Source organism: Populus euphratica, unplaced genomic scaffold, assembly GCF_000495115.2.
Source record: "Populus euphratica unplaced genomic scaffold, PopEup_1.0 scaffold1241.1, whole genome shotgun sequence".
In the NCBI taxonomy this organism is placed as follows: Eukaryota; Viridiplantae; Streptophyta; class Magnoliopsida; order Malpighiales; family Salicaceae; genus Populus; species Populus euphratica.
In genome coordinates, this window is record NW_011501107.1 from 1 (window position 1) to 23,137 (window position 23,137).

A 23,137-nucleotide genomic window follows, 5' to 3' on the forward strand; every position below is an offset into this window, starting at 1 on the left:
GTCATCATCACCATCCACGTTTCCTCCCTCTCTTTATACGAGTTCCTCTCTCCCAAAGCAACCCCGTTCTTCTTCACAGAGAAATCTTTCTCCTATTTCCGTACCAAAACCGCCATGCCCATAAGCCTCCAATCCCACGCCTTCGCAGGCAATCCTCTGAGGTATAGAACACCCAAACCAACCCACCCATTATCACCTGCCTTAGCCCTTGAAACCCTCAAGACTGAACTCGTAGACAATTCCCACCAATCTTCTTCTCTTAATTACAAGGTTCTACCCTTTAGGAAGGGCAGGCCTTTGGCGTCCTCCACCAGCACCGATGCTGATTTGGGGCCCACGTGGAATCTGGGCTGGATCAGTTTGGCTGATTGTAAAGGTTTATTTTCTGCTTCTGGGGTTGAATTCACCGGAGACAGCTTGTTTTATCTGGGTTCAAGCTCTGAACAAGATGTGGATGTGGTTTATTGGGCAATTGATGTCTCCGGTGAAAATAGTCTATTCACTGAATTTGATAGCGAGCAGGTTTCCTTCATTGAGTTAAGAACACTTATGGTGGCTACAGATTGGGCTAATGAGCAGGCCATGGTTGATTTGGCCGTTGCTGGCCATGTAAGTTGGTTTTGTTTTTCAATTAGTTTAATGTCTTAGATTTATGCGCATTCTAGTTGCTGAAAAATGGCTTCTTTCCCTTCTCATATTTATAGTTGAGATATGTTTTGTACCACTTTAGTTTGTGAAAATTTGAGGGTGCCATTTTGTCGATGGCTTGAATTTCAGATTATCATTTTGCCAGTTAATTGGATGTTTCAACTTTTTACAAGCCATGGAAAAAAGTGTCTTGAAACTTGAAATTCAAGCCTCGTGCAACATAGGAAAAGTTTTACCTGAGCTGATCTCATGTTATGCTCTAGAAGTGTCTTGCGACACAAGTATCTTGATGAATAACTAAGCGTAGACAAGTGATGTAATTTGGAACTGAGGTTTAATTGAGCTGAGCAGACTACAAACATCTGCCTGCCCGAATTTATCATCTTTATTACTTATTTATTTCTATCCTCTCTTTGGTTTTTGTCTTTAATTTAACGTCTTAACTGAAAGGTCTCACTTTGCTACGGAAGTCTCTTCCCCTCCAGATTTGTTCTCCATCACTTCGAGATTAGAGTTGGACTGGGGGATGGATGTTTCCTTGATCTTGCTGTCAGTAGCCTCATGACATAAATATGTTTCACTTTCTCCCATTCTAATAGGTCCAGGTCTATGCCACCTTGTTAACATACCCCCATTATTTAATTATTATATATATGCCATTTTGGTGGCACTAAGAGCATCTCCAATGGAGAAGCCAAATGAATAGCCAAAAATAAAAAATTAATATTTTGGCTTTTCTTTGTTTGTTTTGCATACTCCAATGGAGAAGCCAAACAAAATGCTAAAATGCCTTTTCTCTCCCACAAATGCTATTTCTACATATCTCTTTAAAGAGCTAAAACCAATAAAGTGGAACCACTAAAAAAATAGACCAATTAAATGTAGACATGTGGAAAAAAATAACATTAAACAATATTAAGAAATAATAAAACACTTATTTTTTTCACTCCAATATAAATGGCTCTTCAAATGGCTTTTTTCCATTGGAATAGATATGGTAAGATAAGCTATATTTATACTATTCAAAATGCTATTTTATCAATTTAGCTTTTCAAAATAGCATTTTGGATTGGAGATGCTCTAAGAGTTCCATATTAACCATTTTGGTCTCTGCATTGGCTAGGCCAAAGCATTGCTGGAGTGGCATAACATCTCACGTTTTTGTGGATATTGCGGAGAGAAAACTGTTCCCATGGAATCTGGGAGGCGGAAACAATGCTCAAATGAGTTGTGCAGAAGGAAAGTTTATCCTCGTGTGGATCCAGTACAGTAATTCTTATCTCACTCCACTGTGAATGTTGTTTAAACCTCTACTGGATGCATTAGCTTTGAAAATTACTGTTCTCTTACTGCAGGTTGTCATCATGTTAGTTATTGATCGAGAAAATGATCGTGCCCTTTTAGGCAGACAGTCAAGATTTGTACCCCGAATGTGGAGTTGCTTAGCTGGTTTCATAGAGGGATGTGTCTTGGCCAATTTCTAGCTTTCCCATAGCTAGAAGCATTCCCTGTAAGCTGAAGGGTCCAAAATGCATACAAGCATTTAATTTATATGAGATAGACCCTCATGATAATATCATAAGAAATCATCTATTCGACAATTATTTTATTCTCTTCTGTACTTGAATTTTAATTTTTGAATTCTTCTATTGTCCTTAGCCTGGAGAAAGTTTAGATGAGGCAGTGAGGAGAGAAACATGGGAAGAGACTGCCATTGAAGTAGGAGAAGTTATGTATCATAGCTCTCAGCCATGGCCTGGTATCTCCTTTACTACTCTTATATGATTGCATTTTCTTCAACTTTTCACTTGTGTGTCATAGAGCTTACTGGGAATGTAACAAAGAAGAGTATTTTTGTTTTTAATCAACAAAATTAAAAATCGCCTTAATATTCCATTTGTCATATAGCGGGGGGGCAAAGATGAGCACCTTAAAGTGTAAAGTACATCCATTCTGAAACTAAAATATTGTCTCTGTGTGTGTTATAATAATTCTCCATTTAATATATTGTGGGTTGCTACCGTGTCATTCATCATCTTTGGTTTTAATTATTTCACTGGATATATGAAGTATCGGGCACAAAATGCAGAATATGTTGATCCTTCCCTCCCAAGGGGATCCATGATATAGCAGTCAGCTTGACGATCCTGGTAGGATTCTTGCTTTCTTTTCAAGCCTAACTTTGTCTTTTCTCTTTTGAGGCCCATCTGGCTTTAAAATGACATCTTTGTGCTATTACAATGTGTGGATAAATCAAAACAATTGGATGCATATACTTTGGAATTTTTTGTCTATTGAAAAATGAAAAAAAAATATTCCTTACATTATCATGCCAAGCAACCTTTTCAAAATGGAAAAACTAGAAAACCTGATTTGAAGTGTATTTTCCTATTGGAGTATAAGGGATGGGTGAAATAAAATAAAATAAAACAGTTCTCTAAAGTAATAAGAAATTGGAAAATTATCAAATCAGTTTTCTAAAACGTAGAAAATAGAGAGCTAGGTTTTCCACAGTAATATTTATGTTTTCATCATGTCCATATTTTCTTGTAGATTTCTGTTTCCTTTGAAAGCAAGCAAACAAAAACAATTGTACGAGTAGAAAAGAATTCCCTTAGCCATAATGTTCACTCCATGCATAATCCAGGACTAGAATTTTCATCCAATTCTGGTTCTCATGATCCACAAAAGTGCCACCAAATAGTGCAGTTGCAATAGTCTCAAGCTTGAAACCCAGATTGCCGATTTCTTTTCTTAATTATTTGACAAATTAAAATTTTCGCTGATCAAAAAGTTATGTTGTTTAAAGAGAACTTGGAGAAAAAACATTAGATCAAATTATACAACTATCAAATAATGAAACCATTTACTAGTTACAAGACAATTTGCATCCTGCAAAATAATGAACAATTGTAGATTGAAGTTATTGGGATTCTGTACCAAACTAGCCAGCTCAGTTATATGAATCCTTTTGTGCCTTTCTGCGTAATCATAATCCAAATCCATCTCAACTTCAAGATATTTTAAATCATTTGATACCACTTCCATCCACATTATTCCACAAAGCTGCCATTTATGCTGCCAGACATTTTTAGTAACCGAACATGTGAAGAACAAATTCTCATGATGCTCCAAAGCCCTGTTAAGCATGTGAGTTTATGTTTCTCTATACCTGAACCTGCCTGGCTTTTGTTGTTAAACAATTCTGAATGGAAAGCTAGGTGCCTAGGAAACTTGAATAGTCTCCTGTAACAACTTGTACTAATCAACTTTACCCCTTGTTTTAACCCCCAAGAACTTGGAGAATTGCCATTCAAATTCAACTTCCAAGAGACACGATCTTCTGGACAAATTGTAATTTACAATTCATACATGGAGTCTTTTTAGGAGTTGTAGTCTAACTAGGACTTTTGGAACGAATTGTAATTTCATTAGGGTTCTAATTTCATGGACAAAACTAGACTCCTAGTTATAATGTGATCCCTAACCCTAATCCCATTAAGACTAGTATAAAGCCCTAGTCTCATTGGGACTTCTAGGAGAGTCTTGGTCTCTTTAAGACTTTTATAGGAAGTACTCTTTCTCTCATTCTTTCATATTACTTTGACATTCAATTCTTTTTATGCAAGTGACCCTGTAAGCTCCCAGTAAGGCTTGACTATAGTCCTAGTGCCACTACTCGTATTAAATACAACATGAATATTTTTATCCATGCATCTTGTCTTACATAGTTAAGTGCTCGAGCTAGTACTTCTCCATCATGACACCTAAAGTGACAAAAAGAATCAATCAAGATTCTCGTCACCATGCAATTCAGCCCCATCATCATACAATGCCACGAGATGAACTAGGGCTTGGATTGTGCCTACTTTACCATGCAATTCAGCCCCATCATCATACAATGCCACGAGATGAACTAGGGCTTGGATTGTGCCTACTTTACATAGCCACTTGTTAATTTGCACTAGTTACATAGTAGATAAATTTGAAATGAAATATGATTTGAGAACCTATTAAAATCAATTTCCACTCTGCGCGCAAATTTTTTGAAGTCATCCACTTAATGAGTGGCCAATGACATTTAACTTCCTTTGCAACTAATTATATACTGGTTATTCATTAACCTCCATGTAGGTCTTATGTAACTATTCACCAATGTATGTATGACACTTCAAAGTCCATCCCAAAAGTGTCAAGGTACATGTTTCCTCCCGTGAGATAATATTATAATCTCAAGTTAAAGACCAGCAACACCCATCTCTATAAGATTCTCAAAGACACTAGGTAAATACCAAGTGCGTTCTCATTTAGGCCTCATTCGATGAACTCAATTTTTAACAAGCATCCACACAATATTCTTAGTATCATCATAAAGTGAGAATCTCCAATATCATTGTATGATGCATGCTAGTCTTATTGCTTTTTGTTGATGTCTAGTTTCAATAAAGCTATGACCACAGACATTTAATAGTATAATATTAGTTTAATATGTTTTATTGGCAAGTAGTTGGTTGTACATGATGTTATTGTATTCATGTAAATACATATTTATTATTAATAAAAGCTTAATTTATCTTTAATATTCATACAATATTAGATTAATGAATCTAATATTTGATTTATGAATCTAGAGTAAAGATAAAGTTTGTAAGATAAAAATGCTTTGCAAATAAAATTATAAAATTGTTGTACTTATGAGATTCTGACTGCATCAAGATGTTGTTCATAAAATGTTTGTAGTCGATGCACTCTTAAATAATGAATATTTATTAGAGTTGTATAAATTGATACATATTATGTTCTTTCCTTTATGAAATGAAGCAATTATTCTCATAAGCTATAAAAGATATCTATAATTAATATGTTGGTGCTTGTTATATACACTGAATTGACACGTATGAGAATGTCATATAGAGAGATCATCTATGTTTATGGAAAGACTTACGTAACGGTTATGTAAGTGATTCTTAGACTTGAGATCACTAAGTTATCTAATATAAAAAATGTTATGTTTTGATTCTGTGACATGTTATCTTAATTGAGGTGATGAAGGGACATACATGTGGTATAATATAAACTATATGAGGGTACTTGAGTGATCAAAAGAGGATTCATCACCCTCGATGAATTAGAAAAAATGTTATATCTGTTCTCAAATAGCATTGATTGAGAAATTCTTGGCTAAGGTGGAATGAAATTTGAAGAGAGTTTTAAATCTTATTCAAATGATTAATGACTATTATGTAGAGAACAAACATAATTTATCATAGCAGACACATTTCATGCTTAACATTAAATTAAGATATTATTGATGAAATGATATTAATTACATGAAAAATTGGTTACTGAAAGGTTATTTCAAACCACTAATGTATTTTATATTATTTAGAAGATCATGATATGTTTCTAGATGATGCACCTGATCTAAAATATAAATTAAACAATTATTGAATTGATAATAGATTAAATCGTTTAATTTATTTAATTAGGATTAGAATTTATTTTTAAGCCAACATATTAGGAACCTAATAGGTCATACATTAAGAACAATTAGTCAGAAATTAAACTAAGATAATTAAAATAATTTTAGAATTAAACAATAGAATGTATTTAATTTAGGGATTATAATTCTAGTTCTACAATAAACAAAAAGGGACGTGATTGATTAAATTTATAAAATTATCCTTAAATTTTATATAAATATTATTTAAGGGGCAAATTAATATTTTATCAATTTATATGATTTTTTTTAGATTTTCCTATAAATAGCAAGTCATGACTCTTTTTTTTTTTTATAGTGTTTTGTTATAAAGAAAAAAATATACAAGTCACAGAATAGAGAGCTAACACTCTAGACATAATAATCTCTCTCTTCTAAATAGAGATTTAAAAGATCTCCCACTGGTAGTTCATGTGGATTACTGTTGGGGGCTGACAAATGGACAACTTGTGATTTGCAATAATCCAGTCTTTAAAGAATTATTAAAAATCAAAGAAGATCAAATCTTCAAGTGATAAATCCCTAAACAACTTTAGATTTGTCTAACAGGATTCTAAGTACTCTCGAATAATTTTGTTTTATTGTTTTCACTGCATGTATGATATTCGGGAACCTAAGATATTATCCACAATGTGAGATCCATAGTGTGAGATAAGTGTTGCACCATATATCTTGCAAGTATTACGGTATGAAATTTTATCAAATAATTAAGTACATAATGTAATTAAAACAAATTTAAAAGATGATGTCTTAGCAATTTCATTAAATAACTGTATTATGGTTACACCTACAAGCTAATATCTATTGGCTCTTATGTCATGACGCTTTCAACAATTGCTCTTTTTTTTTTTTTTTTTTTTTTTTTTTTTTTTTCTTTCAACAATTGCTCTTTTTTTTTTTTTTTTTCTTTTATGTTTTTGTTTCACGGGTGATTAGTGTTCTCTACATCTCACGACCTCAGTATCCTCTGTTTGTGCAAAACTGTTATAGTTGATGTCTTGTTACCCTCTGACTTATTTATTTACATATGCTGTTAGCTTATTGTGCACTTGTTCTGGTTTCTTTCTAGTTGGCCCAAGCAGCATGCCATGCCAGCTGATGGTGGGTTTCTTTGCATATGCAAAATCACTTGAAATAAAAGTAGACAGGGGAGAGTTGGAAGGTAATTGAAAATTTAGAATTTGGCTGATTACTCTTGGGTCTCTCCTTTCCCTCCTGAAACCTCTTTCTTTAGTTTGGAAAAAATTCTGGGCACAATACAAACTCTAGAGCAATAGGAGCAGCCAAGATTTTACCTTCAGGTCGGTTGAAGTTCCGTATCTCTCCATTTTAGATGTGAAAGAGCGTTTGATCCCTTAACTGTAGAAAGGGAAAGGAAACTAAATCTATACTTCCACTAAGTTGATATGATTTCTGGTGGAAAAGGTGACAGTAATGCGCATATAATGGGAGGAAAGAAATCATTCGATACACATTTATTGGTCTCTTCCATCTCTTTTTGTTTATGTCATGTACAATAGATAAGCGAGCTTGGGTTTGCTTTATTTTATAATTGGATGGTCTGCTGGAGATATATCATGGGGCTAATATTGGATTTTTGAATCATTTAGATGCTCAATGGCACGGTAGAGAAGATGTCCGGAAAGCTTTAATGTTTGCGGAATACGAGGAGGCACAAAGAACAGCAGCTGCCAAGGTAGACCAGATGTGTAGAGGGGTTGAGAAAGGACAGAGTTTATCATCAGATTTTAATGTAGAAAGTGGGGAACTTGCTCCGATGTTTTTCCCTGGACCTTTCGCAATTGCGCATCGCCTAATAACTTCATGGGTAAATCAAGGTTCAACATTTGATGCTCTGCAATTGAAACAACAACCAAATAGTTATCAGTCAAATTTGTAGTGTATTTGAATTTCATCGTTCTCTTGTGTTTGTCAAGAGATTAGAGACAGTATTTGATTCTAATTTGCTCTGTATTCCAATATTCGTTCAAAATAAAGGAAAACGACATCTGTTGATCTTCTGGGACATTGCTTTCTAGAAAACGTCTGCTAAGATTTTCCATTTAAATGCTTGTTGTAGACTGAACTTTATGATTGTGTTAGGTGCACTTGGATCCGGAAGCCAGATCTTCCCCTCTTTCTTTGCGAATCCTTATTTTCCAAGCTCAGAAGTTCCTAGAATACTCTAGGTTTTCTTTTTTACTTGCTTTGTCCAATATTTTCCTCTTCAAAAAGGGCTTGTAACCGTTCTCGTGTGTTGCAAGCTTTATTTTATGTAGTTGCGAACTTTATTTTTGTGCAATTAAGTTCTTGACTATAATATCAAGGGAATGAAAAGAAAAGAGAGCAGAAGATAAATTTATATTAATGGTTGAGTTCATGAGTATCAAATCATAATCAATGTTAAGTAAGAGATTGGACTCGTTAAAATATATTAGTGCTTTACTTTATAACTTCATATTAATGGTTTAATTTAATCATTGAATTAAATTAAAATTTTTCCATAAGATTTTAAAATTTTTGTTGTTTATTAGTTTAAATTTTACAGTGATGAGACATTAAAAATACCTTTAAACAAAGCTTAAAAGTTACTATGTAGATTGAGTTTTATTTTTTATGAATTGGCATTATTTTATTTTATTTTAAAAATATTCTTAAACTAATTTATATTTGAGTTTTAATTATGACCCAATATTTTAGTAGGGTTTATTATATTGAACTATATATATATATATATATATATTGTATTATAAGCTATGATAACTCATTGATTTTTAGAAATAATATTGGAGAAGATTTCTTTTACTCTTGGTTTTTTAATGAACTATTCAGAACTTATTAAATATTCATTATTTGTGGTGTTTATCCTTTATAACTTGGGTTCTTTAGTTCATGTAATTATTAGGTTAGGTTCTTTTCAACTTAATTTTAGTTTTATTGGGTTGTGTTTAATCTTGATTATGGGTTCTAGGATTCTAATCCTCTAGGTTTGTATTAGTTGATAACACAACGTATAACATGGGTAAAATCTAGAGTTTTTAAGTCCTAATATTACATATTTAAGTTGTAGCGAGATTTAGAAAAAAAATTCTCTGGTATTTTATAAGATCTAAATAATAATTTGATTATGAAGAAAATAAACTAAACATCTCTCTTCATACTAGTTTTATACATAGAATAATTTATAGAAAATGATTTCTAATTAAACCTAAAATCCTTTATATGAAATGATTTCTAATTGAAACTTACATAACTAATAGAATCCATTTAGAATTATAATTCTTAAAAAGTAAAATACTAATTAAATTAAAATTCTTAATCTAAATAGAAAACAAATATAAACACAACAAGGTAAATAAAACAATCTCACATAATAATATTTAAGATTTATTTAAAGGTTTTTCCAATATTCGATCATTATGAACCGTTAACCCAATAAAAAACGAAACTTTTAAAATCCTTTTCAAAATTTTAGCTTAATCCAAAAGTCAGATTACAAGTTATACTTGATTTACCAAATAATGTTTAGGACTCTCCTTAAACTCTTCAAACATTAAAAATCTTAACCATTAATAAAATAATGGAGTAAAAATCATAATTTCAAGAATATGGAAGAAATTTTCTCATATTAGTCCCCTTTATTTCCAAAAATCTCACCCTCAAGTTATTTGCTAAAAATTAAACTCTTCCACTCTAAAGGAATAAATAATTTGAATATAACATTGTCCCTATGCATGAGATAGTTTATTTCAAATATCTTAAATTTGATTTTAACAAAAATATATCAATGTATAATTTCTAAATTTAAATAAAATTGTATAAGACCTAAAAAATAAACCTTGTATAAAACCATCTTTTGAGATAATGAAAACTTTAGTTGACATATTTGGTTATCTCTAATAACAATGTTTTAACCATAAGATGATTCGATAATTTCATAACATTGAGCCAACATAGAAGCTCGATTTAGATGACACATCCATACTAAAGTCCTTTTTAATGTCAACTTCATCCTCATGAGTAATTCCAGGCTTTTCTTTTAATGCTTCAAGGCTTTAAGAATCACTATGTGATAGTAATTTATGAGCTTTTTTATTTTTTATTTACTAGTAGTGTATGAAACATTGACAAGTATAGTAATTTTTGTATATGTGTTGTTGTTATCACTAACGTGATGTTGAGATTGTCTACTTTAAAGAGATAACACATCTTCCATTATTATTTTCATTGCTATTTGAGAAGGTTTAATAGAAGACAAATAATAACAATATATTTACTTATCCATCCAACATCAAAATTCTTCATAATTATCTTATATAAACTTCAAAATTAATTAATGATTGTCTTAAATCTTGCAAATATGGAATTAAAGACATATCAATATGATTTCTAAAGTCTAGAAATTCAAACTATCATTCTCTAGCACCATAATAAAGTTTGTGTGCGACAAGTCCTACTTTTTTATAATAAGAAACCTTGTTGAAACAAAAAGTACGTTTCCAACTTTGTCAACAAGTTAATAAATATTTTCTTAAAAAATTTCTATCATAGAATGGAATCTCATCAAATTCAGAAAAAAGTTAGGGGTTTGGCTACCATAAGGTAAATCTCCAAGCAATTTCATCTCCAATTCATGGTCTTTATTTGTGTTACCTATTAGTCGAGTTAAACTTGTTATGGCTTGCTCTTAACAATCCATTCTCTATTCTTGAGCTAGCACAAAATGATCTAGTTTTTGCTCTTATGCCTGTATGATGTATTGAAGGGCCTTCACTCTTGCATCATGGAGTGAGTTGCTATCATCTTTGTCTATCAAAAAGGTCAACCTACTCTAATATCAATTTACATGGTGTATAATGTGGATAAAAGTTAGGATTCTCAAATCGTAAGATTACAAACCTAAACTATAGAAAAAATTAGAGGAAAATCTCAGTATTTTATAAAACCTAAATAATAATATGAATGTGAAAAAAATAAAATGGATATCTTTGTTTATACTAATTGTGGACCTAGAATCCTTTATAGGAAATGATTTCTAATTAAAACTAAAATCCTTTATAGAAAATGATTCCCAATAAAATCTTACGTAACTAATATAATCCATCTAGTATCAAGATTCCTAGATACTAATTAAATTAAAAGTCTTAATCTAAATAGAAGAAAAAAAATCCAAATACAATAAGGTAAATAAAAACAATCTCATATAGTAACTTCCAAGTCTTATCTCTAAATTTTTGATCTTTATAAAAATTTAACTTATTAGAAAGCATAGGCTTTAAATTTTTTTTGTCAAACTTTTAGCTTAATCTCAGCTTGATCCAACGGTCGACTTACAAGTTACACTTGATTTATCGAACCCTATCTTATACTCTTATTAAACTCTTCAAAGCCTAAAAATCTTAATCATTAATTAGATAATGTAATAAACATTATTATGTCATGAATATGGAAGAAATTTTTCTATGTCAGTTGATATCAGAGCTTGACTCTAAAATCATGTTTCATCCATTTATCTTTAAATTTAGTTTTGTTCATTTTACATCGTGTTTTTTGTTAGATTTTATTTTCTCTTTAAATTTTTAAACCCTAGTTTTCTTGATTTTAAGTTTACCTTAATTCCTCTTTTTCTTCGTGTTCTTGATTCAGTCTTACCTTAATTTTTTAGTTTAGGTTTTCATTGACAAAAAAGGTTGTCTTTCAAACTAGTATTCTATTGGTATGTGTGTGTGTATATATATATATGTGTGTGTGTGTGTGTGTGTGTGAGAGAGAGAGAGAGAGAGAGAGAGAGAATTTATGTGATAAATAGTTTTTGTAAAAATTTAAAAAGAAAGAAGAAAGAAGAAAGAAATTGCAAATCATAGTTGATTGAAATGGTTTGTTTTTTGGATTGTGGAATTAAGATTGGTTTGACTTAAAAGAGCTAAGTTGATTTTGAATTCTTTAGTTCTATTCAATTGGCAATCAATTTGATTAGTTTGATTCTAAATTAAATTTGGGTTATTAATGAATTTGGGTTTGTTTATGGAGTTTTCCATATTTTTAGTTTCTCTATTATTTTGCTTGATTGTTATATCTTTTTGAATCCATTGATTGAATGGTATAATCCAAAAAAATTTATTGTTTTTGTTTAGTTCATTAAAATAACTAAAGAGTGGAGTTTAAAAGAGTAAATGGCATAAAGTGTGAGAATGTATGTTATTGTGAAAAGCCAAATTATAAGTGATACACAAGTATGAAGTGACACATCTTTAAGAGTAAGCACTTTGAGAGTATGTGAAGATTATTTATTAACATATTTTTTAGATTTAATGTTGTCTTGTAAATGAGAATCATTACCTAAGAAAAAGAACGATAATGAGAACACTTTATTTGTTTCAAGGGTTATATAACAATAGTTTGAGAGGATGAATATTTTGTTTGGCAAGGTAAATAATCAAATGGATAGAAAGGACATCATGATTGCTAGCTTACAAGAGGGGTCATCTCGAAGGGTTCATAATGTTAGAAGTCCAGAAAGACATGGTACCACACATATACATGAGTTTCTTTTTAGAATAAGTATAATGATTTAAATGAATTGATCAAGTTTTATTCGACCAAAGAGGTAGAATTCAACATCATGATACTTTTTTATGATAAGAGATTTCAACATCATGGGGATTTAAAAGAGTATTGAGTTTAAAATGAAGATTCTTACCTTCTAATATATGAATAAACTAGAAGCTTACTTAGAGTGCAAAAACAAATTAGAGATTATTTTTTATTATTGCAACTATTTAAAAGATAAAAAGGTAAAATTAACTGTGATTGAATTTATTGATTATGTTATTATTTGGTGGGATCAACTTGTTTAAAGTAAAAGAAAAAATCATGAAAGGCCTATTATTACTTGGGATGAGATAAAGGCAATCATAAGGATGAGATTTTTTCCTAGTCACTAGTATCAAGATTTTGTATTAGAAATTGCAAAGCTTAACTCAAGGTTCTAGAAGTATAGAGGACAACAATAAAGAGATAGAGATAGCTAAGATTTAGGTAGATATAGAGGTGAGTAAAGAAGCTATCATGACTAGATTATTGAATGATTTGAATTTTGAGATATCGAATATTATAAAGTTGAAATACTTTGTTGAGTTGAAAAATATGATACATAAGGATACAAAGGTGGAACAATAACTCGAAAGAAAGGACAATTCATGACAAGTTATAAATTCAAGTTTTTTTTTTTTTTATCAGGAGGCTAAATTGAAAAAAGGATGGGGCTACCCAATCTAATTTGAATATGAGTAATAATACCGAGACACCTAAGGTTAAGAAAGAAGCCTTCATCAATATTCAAGGTAAATCTGATTTTTAACCACCTCATAATCATGATATTAATTATTTTTATTGTTTGGGAATAAGTCATGTGACTTTTATTTCTTCAAATTAAAAAGCTATGATCTTTCATGACCATATAAAGGTAAAAATAAAAATGATAACAATGATCAGAAGATGTCACCACTTGAGGATGTTAATGATAATAAGGTGGAAAACCTACGTATTGATAAGTCACTTGTAGTTAAACGTGCATTGAGTGTTCAAGTAAAAACGTATGATTTAAAGTAGTTGACACGACCAAAAGATTGATCTTATTCGATTAATGCTAATACTTGTAAATATTGTCAGGTATTTATGATTATAACTTATATTAACAATAAATCAAGTTCCTTTCATAGCTCAGGTGTCGGTTATACCATACAGTATAGGCTACGAGAGTGCCAAGTATTTGTTGTACTAAGTGTTATACAACATAAATCTAGATTAGTCATTTAAAAGGCAAAATTTTAAAAAGCAAACAAGATAACAAATACTTAGTATTAAACATTAAAGTCCATATTAAGTTTACACTATACATATTCTTATACTATTAGTGTAATCTTTTCACCTTGACATAATAAACTTAGCTAAACATAATGAATGAAAGAAAAATAAATAAACAAAATAAGAACATAAATGAGATAAAAGTTAACTAAGTAAAGGAAAGGAATTGAAAAGCATAAACCTGATATTAAAGAAAACAAAACTTAAGCATTACAAAAATACAAACAGAGAAAGCAAAAGCATAATCTTGATCTGGAAACCAAGATGGCTAAATGCATGCAAATGCCTCCTTTTATAGGCTGAAATTGGAAACTATTGATTTGATGACTAATTGATAAGTGAGTGGCCAATTCTTGACTTGGTAACAATCCTTATCTTCTCTTCTCTACCCAAAACATCATTGATAACGTTAGAATTGGAACCACTTGAAAACATAAAAGTTATAGGAAATTGTCTCAGCTTTCTAGGAAAAACAATAGAGGTCATTTGGACTTCTAAAACTCAAGATATGGGTCAAACACTGAACAATATTTGGGCTGCAGGACAGATTCAGACTTCTTTATTGTTGCTACAATTTAGACTTGAAATGGCCTTATTAAATCTTGGGCTCCATTAAAGTTGTAGGCCTATTTCTTACCTTTCCATCCATATAAAGTAGACCTAAATCCAAGATCTATAACTCCAGATGTGACCTAATTACCGAACAGTGTTCCAGTTTGGACTGCAGCGGCGTCTCTTTTCTAAGTTTGGTCATTTCTTTATCCTTTCAATTTTAGTTTTTAAACTCATCAATCAATCCTATCATGTATGTAATAGGCCTATATTTAAAATGAACATTTACTATAAATTAAATGTATCTTATAGTATTAGATATGTTATTATAAAACGTGCTTTAGTTAAAGACTTATTGATACTTCAAGTGCAAAATAATGATATAAAACCTTGATAAAAATGCACTTTCAAGTACTAATCACACTCCCCCAACCAGCTTATTACTAGTCCCTAGTAATCAAAGCATTAAAATAGAAAAACAATATGGAAATTCCACAAAGTAAGGTATTTATCATTCAACTTCCATTAATCTATCCGGATAAACAAACTCTTATTAAATTTATATATATGCTCAATACCTCTTAAATAAGATATTAATAAACCTTTCTTTTATGCTCAATATATCAACACATAGTTATGAGGCTTTTCTTAGAAGAAAACATAATTTTTGTTCTAATATTTAAGGTTAACTTCCTTGGGTTGGAATTATTATTTTTTTATTTTCTCTCTTTTTTTAATATATATATATATATATATATGATTAGTACTTAAAAGTGCATTTTTTCAAGGTTTTATATAATTATTTTGCACTTGAAGTACCAATAACTCCTTAACTAAAGCGTGTTTTATAATAACATATCTAATAATATAATATACCTTTAATTTGTGGTAAATATTTATTTTAAATGCAGGCCTATCACATAAATAAAAGGACTGATTGATGAATTTAAGAATTCAAATTGAAAGGACAAAGAGATGGCCAAACTTAGAAAAAAGATGCCGGTGTAGTCCAAATCAGAATACTATTTAGTAATTGGGTCATATCTAGAGCTGTAGATCTCAGATTTAGGTCTACTTTATATGGATGGAAAGGTAAGACATAGGCCTACAACTTTCATATGAGTCCAAGATTTAAAAAGGCCATTATCAAATCTAAATTATAGCAACAACAAAGAAGTTTGAATCTGTCCTCCAACCTGAGCACTGTTCAGTGTAAGGCCCATATTTGGAGTTCTAGAAGTCCAAATGACCTTAGTTGTTTACCTTAGAAAGTTGAGATAATTTTATATAACTTTCATGTTTTCAAGTGGTTTTAATTTTGATGTTATCAATGACGTTTTGGGTAGACAAGAGAAGATAAAGATTGTCACTAAGTCAAGAGTTGGCCACCTACTTATTAATTAGTCATCAAATCAGTAGTTTCTAATTTTGGCCTATAAAAAGAGGTATTTGCTATGCATTTAGGCATCTTGGTTTTTAGATTAAGATCATGCTCTTGCTTTCTTTCTTTGTATTTTTTGTAATGTTTATACTTTATTTTCATTAATATCAAGTTTATGCCTTTCATTTCCTTTCATTTACTTAGTTAACTTTTATCTTATTTATGTTCTTATTTTGTTTATTTATTTTTATTTCTTTCATTATGTTTAGCTAAGTTTATTATGTCAAGATGAAAAGGTTACACTAATGGTGTAAGAATAAGTATAATGTAAACTCAATATGGACTTTAATGTTTGATACTAACATGTTTTGTATTTGTTATCTTGTTCACTCTTTAATACTTTACTTGTTAAATGACTAATCTAGATTTATGTTGTATAACACTTGGTATAACAAATGCTTGGCAATTTCATAACCTATATTGTATTGTATAACCGACATCTGAGCTATGAAAGGAACTTGATTTGTTGATAACATAAATTATAATCATGAATGCTTGACGAGATTTACAAGTATTAGCATTAATTGAATAAGATGACTAATGTAATCATGTTAACAATATATAATCTGATTGGAACCTCCTTTGTGTGTGGTTTCCAATTCAATAATAAGAGTTTATACTATACTTGTTTGACATCCCATTAGTGGAACCTCTAACCTTGACATTTGTTATTATCATTGTTTAATCCTTACATTAATATTCCATCTTTCTCATCTTGTTCTTCTTGTTCTTCTCTTTTTTTTTTCTTTATTATTACTACTACTACTACTACTTCTACTATTATTATTACTATTATTATTATTGTGATTGTTGTTGTTGTTATTGTTGTTGTTGTTGTATTATAATCATTTATAATTTATACACTTAACCTCCCTGTGGTTCAACCTCGGTCTTGCCAGGTTGTTTATTACTTCAACACTCTTGCACTTGGAAAAAGACATCAATCTTTTAGTCGTGTCAATATACATATAACTTAAAACATCATGATCTTTAACCCATGTAATGAGCTTTCAGCTAATGACTCTCAGACCAATTGGTTTTAGGGCATTAGGTGTTGAGACACTCCTACAAGCTTAGTAAATCGGGTTGCTAATACTAATACATAGATAGTGCAATGCTTGATGGTTTATGAAAAAGAAAACATAGTTAGTTTTTCTTTTTAATATCAACTATTACCCTCTCCCCCCAACCAAAACGAGACATTGTCTTTAATGTTCTAAGGTAGAAAGATAGAGTACATAAGACATCACCTGAAATAAAGAACACTGATAAATCTGAAATACACTTAAACAAATATAAGAAACAACAAAACATAATAATAATAAAACTAAAAGACACAAAGATTCACAAATAAAGCCTCAAATTCAATCTAAGCTTTTTACGGCTTTCTTTACATGACCAATTTATATGACTCATGGAGGGAACAATTATAGGAATGAAAAATTATAGTTGGTTAATCAATTGTTCAGCAGTAGCAGTAGAGATTATGATTTGTTATGCTTAAGATGTTAGAAATTCATGTTCTACAACATGATCAAGAAATGACAACAACTTATCATAATAACCATTAACATTTAATAGACTTATGAGTTTATAGTGAATGTGCAGTTGAGCCCAAGTGGAAATATAAAATATCTCTTTTAATGTGCCCAGGCCACCTGGTAAGGCAATGAAGGCATCAGCATGGTTAAATATTGCATTTATTCGAACAAACATTGTAGAGACTTGTAGTTCCTCTCTAGTTGTTTTTCCAATGATGTTCCATTATGTTAAAGCTTAGGGGATGACCTCCAAAACTTGACTACCTCCTAAAAATACAACTATTGACACACCTTCCATTAACCTAAGACTGTCTCCCCATAAACTAAATGAATCTTTCTCTCAGCTAGCACCTGACCAAGATGATTTGCTGATTCTAAAAACTCTTTTTCTTTCCCAATACTAGATCCACCAAAAACACAAACATTTTTTATATGAGGACTTGAGGAACTTGCCATTTCTACACACTTTTATATTTGTTGAATATATGGGTTGAGTAGAAATCAAAAGAAGGAAGAGAGGATTTTATAGATGAGAAATTACAAAGGTCATCATACCACCAATATGTAGACTAACTGGAGTCTCTCTCTCTCTCACTTTTATTTATTTATTTTAAAAAAAGTATATGTATGTATAGGTAGTTATGATTGTGACTCATATCTTCCCTTAGTTTTATGTCCAAGAATGGCTTAAACGCCCTCTATGGGTCAGGGATAGGTTTTATATCCAGTTTTTTTAAGAACTGGCAAACAAAGTCTTTTTAGTCAGATTCCCAAGACTATATCAAGTATCTTCTTTATGGAAATTGGGTTATAAATCATGAAATACATGATGCAAATCTCCACTATGATGAGACTTAAGATTCAATAGAAGATTATCTAAAGACTCTCTGTGTTTTGAAATAAATCCCACCTTTTGACAATTTTCACAGGTTTTGCAGAATGCATGTGAATCCTTGAACATGGTAGACCAATAAAATCCACTTTGTAAGATTTTTATAATTGTTTTCTTTGATGAGAAATGACTCCCACATGCCTCAGAATGATAAAATTTAATGACACTACTTACCTCATTGTCAAGAATGCAACTTTGAAATATTTGATCAAGATAATATTTGAATAAGTAAGGGTCATTCCAATAAAAGTTTTGCATTGTCGCTCAAAGACTTTCTTTTGTCTCAGTTATCCAAATGAGCTGGCAAAAATCCTGAAGCAAAAAAATTGATATTTTTAGCAAACTAAGACATTGAACTAAGAGAAAGTAAAGATTCAACTAGAAAGTAATCATCGATTAGTGTGATGTAGGGTGTCTAATTTGTTGTCACTTTTGATAAAAGATCCAAATCAATATTTTTGGTGTCTTTTTCATCCTCGATTTCTTCCTAGTTGGTCATGGCATGAAGAAATAGAAGTGATGGCGGGGAATTAGTCTTTTATTTGCAATGTTCAGATTCACCCCTTCCTTACCCTTCAAGATCGACTCATCATCTTTCTCACAAGGTTCAAGAATTGGTTTTTGAATAACCTTACCACTACAAAAAGTGATGACTGATTTGACTTGATCCATGTGTTGGCTTCTGGAACTTGATGACTAATTTGACTTGATCCATGTGTTGCCTTCCGAAACTACTTACATTTGCATTGTATTGCTCATTGGGATTTTACTATGGTTGAAATGAAAACTTACCTTTCTCTTGAAAATTGAGAGCAGATGTGAATTTTGCAAGAGTATCTTTAAAATCTGTAAAATTGATATTTTTATCATACCAAGGCATTGAACTAAGAGAAAGTAAGGATTTGTTAGGAAAGTAATCATCGATTGGTGTGATGTCAGATGTCGAATCTGTTGTCACTGTTGACAAAAGATTTGCATCAACATTTTTGGTGCTTGTTTCATCCGTGATTTCTTCCTCAGAATAAATCATTTGCAAATCTTCAGTTTCATCCAATTCATTTTTACTTAAAGTAGATTCAAGTTGATCATAAACTAATTCGTCAATATGATCTACTTCTTGTAAATCATTATCATCTCCAGGTTGCTTGCAAATGTTGAAAATATTCATCTCCAATGTCATGTTTCCAAATGATAGCTTCATCAGTCCATTCCTACAATTAATCAATGCATTAGAAGTTGCAAGAAATGGACGTCCTAAAATAACAGGAAATGAATTACATGCTTCAACAGGTTCTGTGTCCAAGACAATAAAATCCACAGGATAAATGAATTTATCGACTTGTACTAACACATCTTCAATTATTCCTCTAGGCACTTTTACAGATCTATCGGCAAGTAAAAGAGATATAGAAGTTGGTTTTAACTCACCTAGATTGAGACTTTGAAAAACTGAATATGGAAGTAAATTCACACTAGCACCAAGATCAAGTAAGGCTCTTTCAATTTTATGCTCTCCAATAAAGCAAGAAATTGTAGGACAACCAGGGTCTTTATATTTCAAAGCATTATTGTTTTGAAGAATAGCACTTACTTGTTCGGCTAGAAAGGCTTTCTTTTTCACATTCAGTTTCCTCTTCACAGTGCATAGATCTTTCAAAAATTTAGCATAGGAAGGAACCTGTTTAATAGCATCCAGCAAAGGTATATTGATCCTTACCTGTTTGAAAATTTCATAAATTTCAGAGTTGTGATTGACTTTCCTTTGTTTGGTCATGGCTTGAGGAAATGGAAGTGCTGGTGGTGAATCAGTCGTTTCTTTGCAATTTTCAGATTCAACCCCTTCCTTACCCTCAGAGATTGATTCATCATCTTTCTCATAAGGTTCAAGAGAGGGTTTTTCAATAACCTTACCACTGCGCAGAGTAGTGACTGATTTGACTTGATCCATGTGTTGGCTTCCGGAACTACTTGCATTTGCATTGTATTGCCCTTTGGGATTTTGTTGTGTTTGAGATGGAAACTTACCTTTCTCTTGGAAACTGAGAGCAGATGTTAATTTAGCAAGAGTATCTTTAAAATCTGTCATGTTTTGAGCAAGTTGAGTATTGATTGTCTCTTGCTTTTCAATGAATGCATGCAATGTTTCCTCAAGATTTCTTCTAGGAGGTGGAGCATAAGGAGGTGCATATCCATGAGAATTTTGGAAATTGTGGTGTGCTTGAAACGGTGGTTGTGAAGTTTGTGCATTGTTGTTCTCACTCTTCCAATTGAAATTTGGGTGATTTCTCCAACCAGGGTTGTATGTTTGTGAGTATGGGTTGTTGTTGGGCCTTTGGAAACTGTTTAAAGCATGGGCTTGTTCATGGAGACATTCTTTAAAAGAAGGCAAGGTTGGACAATCGTTGGTTGAGTGTTCATTTGTTTCACATATTTGACACATAATGTTTTCAACATATTTTAATTTACCACTCCTTTTCAATTCTACTGTCTCGACTTTTCTAGCTAAAGATGCAAACTTGGCTTGGAGGTCATGATCTTCCCTAAGGTTGTATATACCTCCACTTGATGTATGAGCTTGAGTTTTACTTGGTGCCTTGTAAGTACCCGTAGTGTCCCAATTTTGACCATTTTCAGCTAACAAATCTAAGTACTCCATTGCTTTACTAGGGTCTTTATCTTTAAATGTTCCATTATACATTAATTCAACCATTTGTCTATCTTTAGGTATTAAGCCTTTATAAAAATATGAAACCAATCTTCATGTTTCAAAACCATGATGAACGCAAGTATTAAACAAGTCTCGATATCTATCTCAACATTGGTAAAATATTTCTCCTAGTTTTTGAGTGAAAGTGGTAATTTGTCTTTTAAAAGAGTTTGTTCTATGAGATGGGAAAAACTTCTTTAAAAACTATTGTTGCATTTCATCCCAAGCACGAATAGATCAGGTCTCAAATTTTGTAGCCATGTTTTAGCTTTATCTTTTAATGAAAAAGGGAAAAGCTTTAATCTGATGGTATTCATGCTACATTTAAGTCATTATAGGTGTTATAGACCTCTTCAAATTCTCTTAAATACAAGTATGGATTTTCTAAATCTAAACCATGAAAAGAAGGTAAAAGTTGAATAATGTCTGGCTTAAAGTTGAAATGAGATACATCAGGAGGGAAAACTATGCATGATGAGGCGCTTGTTCATGTGGGATTCATATGGTCTCTAAGTGTTCTAACACGGTTATTCTTATTATTCTTATTATGAAGTGATTAATTATCTTCTCTAGTCATATTTTCTGAAAATGATGTGGATATCCTACAAAGTCTACCACTTAATGTACGTGACCACACTTTCATGCATGTATAGGAGTAGAATAAAAAGAAGAAGAAAACAAAAGAAGGAGAAACAAAACAAAAGCAACAAAGTTATATACAAGAAAAGTGAAAAGAGAAAATAAAATAAATACTATAATTTGAACAAGAAATTACCTCTCCGACAACGCCGCCAAAAACTTGACATGATCAAAAGATTGATATCTTCTCCTAAGTGTAGGAGTGTCGAAGTAATAAATAACCCGGCAAGATCGGGGTCGAACTATAGGGAGGTTAATTGTATAAATTATAAATAACAATTATAAACAACAACAACAACAACAACAACAATATTAATAGTAGTAGTAGTAGTAGTAGTAGTAGTAGTAGTAATAAAGAAGAATAAAAGGAAGAAGAAGAGGAAATTGATGAGAACTTTGAAATGGAAGATCAATGTAAGGTTTAAACAATGATAACAACAAATGATAAGGTTAGAGGATCCACTAATGGTATTGCTTGACCGCTTTTTATGATCGGCTTGTTTTAACTCGCAAGTGCACGAGTGTGCGATGTAGCAATTAACTCGGTAAGATCGAGGTCATATCCACAGAGAGCTAGATCTGGAAATTAAGCTAAGTAATAAAAAAAACTCAAGAGAAATTAAATTAACAATAACTTGGTTGAAAATAATTGATGGATTTGTTTTTAAAGATAAAAAAAATGTAAATAGATTTTAAATGACAAGAAAAAGTAAGTCTTGGTCCAAATCAATTTTAATGGTGATGTATTGGTGATTTTTTCAACATATATAAGATAAATCAACCTAATATCAACGATGATGATATTAGATCTTCAACATATATAAGATAACTCAACCTAATATCAACGATGGTGATATTAGATCGGAAGATATTACAATGAAGATTAGAAAGATGAAGATTGATTATTGCTTAAGAATGAACAAGTACTTTCATATTAAGTAAGACATTGAATCAAGCAATCTTTATACCAAAACTAAAGTTTGTGCATAAAAATTCAAGATTATAACATTACCTAAATGATTTCTAAAATTTCTTTACAATAATAAATCATTCATGAAGAAAATAAGAAGATAAACATTAAGATTCATTCATATCCTAAAGAACTCACCTCAATTACCATTATCCTTGATTTGGATCCAAGAAAGAGTTTAGCCAACCATGATTATATATAAGAACACTTCAATAAACATGAAAGAACTTGAATCCAACTGAAATAATAAGTTTTATAAACTAAAGAACCGAAATCTATAAAGAAGAACACAATACAATTTCAGAAAAAATTCGGACACAAATCTGACTCTAACTTTGGACAGCAATTCGACCCTCTTAGAAGCTTTTTTTCGAGAAGTCT

The 23,137-nt window shown here is 31.1% G+C and overlaps 1 protein-coding gene across 2 annotated transcripts; it reads left to right on the plus strand.

Moving 5' to 3' along the window:
* Positions 1–6: 6 nt before the first annotated feature.
* Positions 7–8,273, plus strand: LOC105117261 (nudix hydrolase 19, chloroplastic-like). Of its 2 annotated transcripts, XM_011014866.1 has the most exons (6): positions 7–609; positions 1,772–1,912; positions 2,004–2,108; positions 2,308–2,407; positions 7,218–7,310; positions 7,759–8,273. In XM_011014866.1, the coding sequence occupies exons 1-6, from the start codon at positions 115–117 to the stop codon at positions 8,046–8,048; spliced, it is 1,224 nt and encodes a 407-aa protein (XP_011013168.1). In that variant the 5' UTR covers positions 7–114; the 3' UTR covers positions 8,049–8,273. The 2 variants fall into 2 exon arrangements, with proteins under 2 accessions (XP_011013168.1, XP_011013169.1); XM_011014867.1 differs by lacking the exon at positions 7,218–7,310.
* The last annotated feature ends 14,864 nt before the right edge of the window (positions 8,274–23,137 follow it).

Coding starts and splice junctions, on each gene's coding strand:
- LOC105117261 (XM_011014866.1), top strand. CDS start 115: ATGCCCATAAGCCTCCAATCCCACGCCTTCGCAGGCAATCCTCTGAGG. Junction 1,913..2,003: donor TTTATCCTCGTGTGGATCCA/GTACAGTAATTC, acceptor CTCTTACTGCAG/GTTGTCATCATGTTAGTTAT. Junction 2,109..2,307: donor GCTTAGCTGGTTTCATAGAG/GGATGTGTCTTG, acceptor TATTGTCCTTAG/CCTGGAGAAAGTTTAGATGA.